Genomic DNA, 9,158 nt, shown 5'->3' with positions numbered 1-9,158 from the left:
TTTTATAGAGCAGATTCTTACGGAGGCGGCGATACCTAATATGTATACTTTTTTATTTATTTTAGTTTTACTAAATAACATTTTTGATTTTTGTTTTTTTTGTTTTAGTGTCTCAAGTCTGAGAACCATTTTTTTATCCGATTGTCAGTGGCTAAATTGGGATATAAATGTAGTACTCCATGGAAGTGTGGTACTCCCTGAAGCAACCAATAATGCAGAGGCCCGGATGATCGGGGCACGTGTCACATTGAGTAGTGGTGTCCTTCTGTATCCCCCTCCTGTGACACACTCTGCACTTTTTTGGGTACGTCCCTTCTTTCCAGTATGGGGGACCACACCTGGAAAGTGTTGGCCAGGGACGATCCGGGCGCCTCCAGTTCCCGAGGTACTCCGGCCTGCTCTTCCCTGGTCTGAAAAGATCAGGTCCTTGAGGACTGCCTCATAGAACTGGAGGAATGTCCCTGTGCTGCCAGCGCTTCGGGATAGTACAAAAGAGTTGTACATGGCAACCTGCACCAAGTAGACCGCAACTTTTTTGTACCATGCCCGGGTTTTGCGCATGGCGTTATATGGCTTAAGGACTTAATCAGAGAGATTAACTCCTCACATATACCGATTGTAGTCGACGATACAATCGGGCTTGAGGACCGTTGCCGCGATACCTCGCACAGGGACAGGGGTGATGCCATTACCGTGGATTGTGGACAGCATAAGGACATCCCTCTTGTCCTTATACCTGACCAGCAACAGGTTTCCACTGGTAAGTGCACGGGTCTCACCCCTGGGGATAGGTACCTGGAGGGGGTGGGCAGGGAGGCCGCGTTGATTTTTCCGCACGGTCTCACAAGCGGACGTGGATCTGGTGGCAAGGGACCCGAACAAGGGGATACTGGTATAAAAGTTATCCACGTACAGGTGGTAACCCTTATCTAGCAGTGGGTGCATAAGGACAACCCCTTTAAATCCTCCACCACCAGTATCTCTTTACATGGCAGCAGTGATGCCTGTAAATACGAAATATCATCACTGCCGCCATGTAAACCATATGTGTCAATACTGGAGAATGTGACGCACTGGGCAGAATTTTTTGGGCATAAGTCCAACCCCCTTTGCAGGTCATAACCTTTAACAAAGCCCAAGCAAATGTGCTAGAGGAGCAATGTGAGCAAAGGGCACAAATGGACGGTCATCATTGAAGAAGAGGCATCAGGGTCGCCTGAGGCAGGGTAATAGTGGGGATCCTGGAGCAGGGGTATTAGGGGGTAACTGGAGAAAAGGCAATATTAGCAGTGCATTTAGAGTGGGGGCATTGGGGGCCATCTGGAGCTGTGGCACTAATAGGGGTGCACCTAAAGCAGAGGCATTAGGGGGATCTAGGACAGAGTCCTTCCAATGCCACTCTGAACTCTGCAGAGAGCAGCACACATACACACATCTGGGTCTACTATAAGTAAATCCCCTATTTCCCCCTTACAGTCTCCTACAGCTCACTACTGTCACACACCTGAGAAATCAGAACCGCAGAGGAGTCCTTCTGCAACGGGCGCCTCCCCCTAGGGCCATCTATCTATAAGGTGTAGGAATGCCGAGAGGTGTAATGGTGCAGCCTAAAATGTCCCTTTATGTGTGTCACGGTGCTCCTACCTGGATACGGCTGGACGCCAGGCTTTGGCTCCGAAGCAATAAATAGGGGGGTTAATTTAGGAATTTGCAAAAACTATTGAGTCCAGACCTTGTATGTAGTTGATTAGCAGCTTTACTTTGCATAAACTTTCTCCAAAACGGTTTACAGTTTTTGTCTTGGTCCCAGCAGGCTTTAGCATTAAAAATGGCAGGCAAACTCGACTCTGCTACATGTGTTTCTCTCTGGCTCTGCTGTACTGACAGGCTGACTGTATGACTTTGCTTCTTCTGGTATGTTGCACTTCTCTTTGTATGGTCTGTCTCTAGATTAGGTCAGAGAACTTTCCTCCTGGCTCCTGAGGCTCTAAGCTTTGGCCTCCATGGCCAGCAGAGACGTGCCCTGCACACCTTCCCCTAGCAGGGGGTAAGCAAGACTACACTCTCACTGATCCCCACCCTTCCTGCAGGAAATTGGACTCGCCCACTTCTCCACAGAGGGGGGTTAGAGTGGAATGGAAGGTTCCATTCTATCTAACTGCAGCTCTGCCATGTTTGCTGCCACCTACTAGGGAACTAGGCACATTACATATGAACAGTTGCAAACATTAGAAATGCACAGTGTGGTGAACCTGGAACAGAATGCATAGATGACATTAATGTTAGCAGACACCACTCTGGGGTGTTACACTTCTCTCCAGCAACCACAGTTTTCTGACCGCAGGGAGAGCAGGAGGATGGCCAGACATGTTCTCTCCTCCTTCACTGCCAGCAGCCCGGGAAGTTTAGAAGATACTGCGGGGCCTCCTGTACAATTTGCACCAGTAGGAGGCTGCATCACTGTGCTACACTGCCACCTAGTCGCTACAATAATTATATCTCTCCTGAGAAACAAGAGAAATAATTACTCCTCCGTCTTATCTCCGGGTGCAGGAGACTGGGGGCCTACCGAGGAATCCCCCGCCTCCCCGGTGGGACAGTCCAAGCCTGGATAAGAAGGAATGATACCTTTTAACCTGAAGCCTCTCAATATTTACCCAGACAACAAGCGTCTGGACCCTCAACCCTCTTATCACACACAGGATTAAGTTGCTACACAAACAACAAGTACAGAGAGAACAGCTGTGCACTGCAGGGGAGCGGGCATGAGCGGTACTGTATGGGTCCACAGTCCCCAAAACAGCCAGTACTGTGCTGAAAAAACCCAAGCAACATAAACAAATCCCTGAAAAACTGGGCTTTAAAAGTTAATGTCCATCTGTCAGCACCATGAATGGCACAATATTCTGCACTGATTAACTTTCCTGATACAGAGCTCCAAACCCTTGCAGATCAATTCTGACTGTCTGCATCATCAACTAGGGGGAGCTCAATACAAACCATAGGGAATAGGCAGTAGCCTCCTCAACTCCCCCTAGTGGTAACTGCAGGCAAACAAAGCCATAGTCCTGTATACAGTCATGGCCAAAAACTTTGAAACTGATGCTATCACTCTGTCATGCTGGAACTGGTTGCTTTAAAAGCTTCAAATTATTTTCTTTTCTGTTAACCATGGTTACCTCCAAGTAAACGTGCAGTCACCATTACTTTGCACCCAAAGGGCTTCACAGACATGGACATTGCTGCTTGCCAGATTGCACCTAAATAAACCAGTTATTAGATCATCCAGAGCTTCAAGAAGAGAGGTTCAATTGCTGTAAAAGAAGGCTCCAAGATGCCCCAGAATGTCCAGCAATTGCCAGAACCATCTGCAAAAAAGGATTCAGCTACCAATGCACAGCTTGCTCAGGATTAACAGCAGGCAGGTGTAGGCGCATCAGCATGCACAGGCAGGTGTAGGTGCATCAGCATGCACAGTCAGGTGAAGGCTTTTGGAGTATGATCTGGTGTCAAAAAGTGCAGCAAAGAAGCCACTTCTGTCTAAGAAAAAAATATGACATTCTACAGGAAATACAGAGATTGGACTGCAGAGGTCTTGGGGGAAACTCATTTTCTCTTATGAAACCCCTTGCAGACTATTTGGGACATTTGGAAAAATGATTGCCTGAAGAAGGAAAGATGAGCGCCACTATGAGTCCTGTGTCATGCTAACAGTAAAGCATTCTAAAACTATTCATGTGTGGGGTTGCTTCTCGTCTAATGGGGTAGGCTCACTCACATTTTGACTAAAAAAACTGCCATGAATAAAGAATGGGATCAAAACCTCCTCAAAGAGAAACTTCTCCAAACCATCCAGGAGCATCTTCTCCTAACCATCCAGGAGCAACTTCTCCCAACCATCCGGGAGCAACTTCCCCCAACCACTTAGGAGAAACTTCTCCCAACCATCCAGGATGAACTTCCCCTAACCACTTAGGAGCAACTTCTCCTAACCATCCAGGAGCAACTTCTCCCAAGCATCCAGGAGCAACTTCTCCCAAGCATCCAGGAGCAACTTCTCCCAAGCATCCAGGAGCAACTTCTCCCAAGCATCCAGGAGCAACTTCTCCCAAGCATCCAGGAGCAACTTCTCCCAAGCATCCAGGAGCAACTTCTCCCAAGCATCCAGGAGCAACTTCTCCCAAGCATCCAGGAGCAACTTCTCCCAAGCATCCAGGAGCAACTTCTCCCAACCATCCAGGAGCAACTTCTCCCAAACATCCAGGAGCAATTTGGCGATGAACAATACTTTTTCCAGCATGATGGAGACCATATTACAAGGCAAAAGTGAAATCTAGTTGGCTCTGTAAAGAAAACATTAAAATTTTGGGTCCGTGACCTGGAAGCTCCCTGGATCTGAATCTCATTGACAACCTGAGGTCAGGCCTCAAAAAGCAGAGGGACAAACAAAAACAAAAAAACTGAAATTGTGATAAATTCTAAGCACTGATTAGGCAAGAATGCGTTGTCATCAGTCAGTTTTTGGCCCAGAAGCTGATTTGCAGCCTCCAGGCCGAACTTCAGAAGAGAATGAAGGGTCAATGGTGGAAATATTGAGTCTTTGCATAAACTTGATGGATTTGTCAAGAAAATGAAATGCTTATAACTGTTCTTCACTATACCATAGAAACAACTGACAAAAAGATCCAAAAACACTGAAGCAGCAAACCCTGTGAAAACCAAAATCTTAAAACTTTCGTCCACAACTACAGATATTTCTCATTACACTGCCCTTAGCTTTGTCACCCAGCTTCCCACACCCCCCGAATGGCATGTACCTGTGCGTTTTCATTTGGAATCACATTCTTACCTATCTGCCCTAATACTCTGCCCGTGTCAGTCTTCACCGGAATTATATAATTCTATTCATGAATCAGATGGCTCCAGCTGAAAAGAGGTCGCTTCCTGATTGGGGAGTTCTGAGGAGCATGGACTTGTCAGAGGACACAGAAAAAGTGAATATAAATAGTCAGATATAGGCAGGATATAAAATGAAGCTGCGCTGTTTAGCAGTTGGGAGGCATAGTTAGACTCGCTTCACACAGGACGCTGTACTCGGAGCATGCTGCGTATAACAAAAATTCACCATGGACACAAAAAATGCACCAAATGTGAAGAAAAATGACCCCTCTGCTGGATGAGGAGGATGATCCAGGGTCCTACCTGTGCAGCTGCAGTACCCTCCTGAAGCCACTAGAGGGCCCCTGTTCTTCTTTTCTCCTTCCAGCTGTTCCCTCCGGGAGATTGACAGCCCCTGCTACACAGATATGTAAATGTAAAGTGCTGTGGGGGGATGTGATTGGTTGGGCCTGGGATCCCCACACCTAAGAGGGAGTGGCCAGCCATGTTGCCTTGTTAAAGGGCAGAGTGCTCTTATGAGCCCTCAGTAGAAGCGCAGGCTGCGACCCTGCAAACAGCAAATCAGGGGCTGGGGAGGCAGAGCAGCCGGCAAATGCTGTCAATATACACAGTCCTGGGAGCAGAGCATGCTGCAGAGCACACACAGCATGCAAGACGGCATGCAACACAGCAGAGCGTGCAGCTGAGTGGCCTGCGCACACGCATTCTGCTGTGCAAACTTCAGGAGAAGCAACTTTCCTTCTAAGCAAGAGAGAGAACCTGCAGCAGCCTTCATCTGACTGCCTGGAACCCCCAACCAGCAAAGCAGGGCATGCAGAAGAGCTGAGACCGCTCTGCAAACTTCCCGAGAGTCAGCAATAACCAGTAAGGACCTTGCAGCACCCCTCATCTGATTGTCTGGACTTTGTGACACCCCTCGTCCAATTATCTGAACTTTGCAGCACCCTGATTACATTACCTGGACTCTGCAGCACCCTGGTTTCATTACCTGGACTCCGCAGCACCCCTATTTGCATTACCTGGACCCTGCAGAAACAATTACCTCATTGCCAGCACCCCCTGTCAGCACGAAGGGGCTGGGGGCTGTGACTGGAGTATATTAGCCAGCTGCTGACAGATACCACAAGAAGGCTCATCCTCCTGCAGGCTGTTGGGCACAGACACACCATCTAGGGGGCGTGGAGCTCCTAAATTGTAAGCAGTGACAGTGACAACTCTTATATGGACTGAGATGGCCTCTGATCTGGCTATGAGCGCAGAGTTGCCTAACAGCCCTCTTGCCATCGAGTACGTCAACGATTTTGATCTGATGAAATTTGAGGTCAAGAAGGAACCCCCAGAAGCTGAGAGGTTCTGCCACCGCCTGCCGCCCGGATCATTGTCTTCCACTCCTATCAGTACCCCTTGTTCTTCGGTGCCCTCCTCGCCCAGCTTCTGCGCCCCAAGCCCTGGGGCACAACCTAACGTCAACCCCAACAACCCCAACACTGCCAATAAACCCCAACTGGAGGACCTGTACTGGATGTCTAATTATCAGCACCACATCAACCCTGAAGCCCTCAACTTGACTCCTGAAGATGCCGTGGAGGCTTTGATAGGAAACCCACATCACCACCATCATCAAGGCTATGACGGCTTCAGGGGTCAGCACTACCCTGGGGATGAGATGGCGCCATCGGGTCACCACCACCAGGTCCATCATCACCTGCACAACCACAACCACCACCACCTAAGGCTGGAAGAAAGGTTCTCCGATGAGCAGCTGGTCAGCATGTCCGTGAGAGAGCTTAACCGACAGCTGAGGGGCTTCAGCAAGGAAGAGGTCATACGTCTTAAGCAGAAGCGAAGGACCTTAAAGAACAGGGGCTATGCCCAGTCCTGCAGGTACAAAAGGGTGCAGCAGAGGCACATCCTGGAGACGGAGAAGTGTCAGCTCCAGAGCCAAGTGGAACAACTCAAGCAAGAGGTGTCTCGACTGGCCAAGGAGAGGGATCTATACAAAGACAAATATGAGAAGCTGGCCAGCAGAAGCTTCACAGCCAGAGAGTCCCCGCAACAGACCAACCCTGGCAAAGGCTCTGCAGACTTCTTCATGTGAACTTTGTGCCCCCACCCTGACCTCCCAGACCCCCTGTACATAGAGGTAAAGAACTTGTAGCCAAATACAGTAAATTCTACATTATTTATCGACTGTATGCAGCACCGCATTTACTCCACCACCACCTTATATTGGGACAGATCGAAGTCTTAGAGAGATTTCCGAGCTCCTCGTCACAAAGTGACCGCTCACATCTTACACTGATTTGTATATAGGACAGAACCGAGATGGACAGGTTTTTTTTTTTAGGCTGGAGGGGGTGAGTTATGTCCCCTCTATCACTGGACTGCTTTTTGAGCCAGAACTGAAGTCTTAATTTTTTGTTGTTGTTGTTGTGCGTCACACCCAAGTCCGAAACCGTGAAGAGCAATACCAGAACATCATCGATGAAGATCCCACCGCAACGCTTAAGGCCCGGGAACGTCCCAACCTGTGAGACGCCACTGAAGGAACTCAACCAAAACGGCAATTTCTAAGGGTATTCATACAAAAAAAACTTGACTTTTTAGCAAAATCCTGCATGCAGGTCATGTATGGCAATGTGAGGTCCCCTTTTCTACTAGACAAGGATGCATGACAATGTAGATTGTACCATTCGTTTGTCTTTCTTTTCTCCTCAGCTTGTTTACTTCTGGGTTCACAAACCTTTTCTGTTTTTTTTTTGTTTAGTTGTTTTTTCCTTCTGGGAAAACTGTGCATCTTGTAAGTGATCCAGACACTCGAAAGTCTTAACTCCCTTCCTTGGACTCATAATCTTAAAATGCCAGTCAGGAAACAAGAAATACTTTAAAAAAACAAAAACATTGTGGGACAAAAATGTCAAAAATTTCACTAAAGATTTCTTAAGACTTAAAAAAAAAAAAAAAGTTGGGATGAGCGTATGAACAGTTTTTACACCCATACTCCCCTTTCCCTTGTCTATATTTTATTATTTAAATCGAACCTGAGCCAGACAGAGTATATTATTATTATGATTATTTAAGGTGTCCACTTGTACAGAATTGTAGAATTTAGTTTGTTTTATGCCTTTTTTCTCTCTTCTGAGCCTATATTTTGCTTGTTGATTTCAATGACTTAAAATGAAAAAAAAATATGAAAACATAAAAGTCTTAAGAAAAGTTTGTATGTAATTAGCATGCAAATAATATTTAAATGAATAAGTCAATTAACGTGGATGAGTTGAAAGCTTAATGCACTATATAGAGGAATCAACGGGAGACGTGGTATGGTTGTTTTATAGAGATTTACATAAATGATCAGTCATAATCGTACATTCTAAGACACCCTCTTGGGGAGATAGAGTAATATATTCATGAAATATTGGGGCTGCTTTTTATTCTATGCACCGGTCTTATTTATAAAAAATAATAATAATTATAATAAAAAAAATATGACCCTTGGGAAACAAATGTTATTTAAATTCTTTATGCGAATGTGAAATATTTCTGCAAAGAAAAAAAAAAGAAAATAGAAAAAAAAAATCAAAAATAAAAATTAATTTTCAAAAACGATGCTTAATGTCAAAGTGTAACAAAGAAAAAAAAACAAGTGTCCTGAATCAGCAGCTTGAGAGGTTGGTGATATTTTTAGGAATTCCTGATGGATATTGAGCCATGAATTGTAAATCTTGAGGTCTGAGTTTTGACAACTTGGAGTTTTTTAATGTTTCATCTTTAAAGAAAAAAACTATTAAAAAAAAATTCATTTAGCGAAGTCCATTTGTTTTGTATATCCTGCTCTCAACAACAAAAAAACCTTGTGGAAAGGTTTAGAAATAAAAAAAATAATAATATATTGAAATAAAGAAAAATATTAAAGGTAAATCCTGAGTTTTTACAATTTTTTGTGTTAAAGCATAATACAAAAAATTGCAAAAACAAACACATTTCACACATTTTTCAATTCAAATTCCTTTTTTTTTTTTTTTTTTTTATTGAATTGATTAATTTGAATACAAAGAAGCACATTTAATCTTGTCCATGTGGGAGAGAATGCTTGTTTGTTTGTGAGGTGAAATATTTGGTGGATTTCATCCTCTTTGTCGCTTTCTCTTTTGAATCCAGTTCATTGAGAATTGAATTGCGATGTTTGGATTTTAGCACCTGGAATAAATTCAGACTGAGGTCGTTTCATTCATTCTGTAATTTTATTTACTGGATTT

General features: G+C 45.1%; 1 protein-coding gene across 1 annotated transcript; it reads left to right on the top strand.

Moving 5' to 3' along the window:
* The first annotated feature begins 5,444 nt into the window (after window positions 1-5,444).
* MAFA (MAF bZIP transcription factor A) lies at window positions 5,445-8,820 on the top strand. Its single transcript, XM_044293462.1, has one exon. It carries the CDS (start codon window positions 6,131-6,133, stop codon window positions 6,995-6,997), a length of 867 nt encoding a protein of 288 aa, XP_044149397.1. The 5' UTR covers window positions 5,445-6,130; the 3' UTR covers window positions 6,998-8,820.
* The last annotated feature ends 338 nt before the right edge of the window (window positions 8,821-9,158 follow it).

The sequence above is a fragment of the Bufo gargarizans genome, chromosome 5, assembly GCF_014858855.1.
Source record: "Bufo gargarizans isolate SCDJY-AF-19 chromosome 5, ASM1485885v1, whole genome shotgun sequence".
Lineage (NCBI taxonomy): Eukaryota > Metazoa > Chordata > Amphibia > Anura > Bufonidae > Bufo > Bufo gargarizans.
Note: the sequence above shows the minus strand (reverse complement) of the source record. Positions and strands in the feature narration are given on the sequence as shown.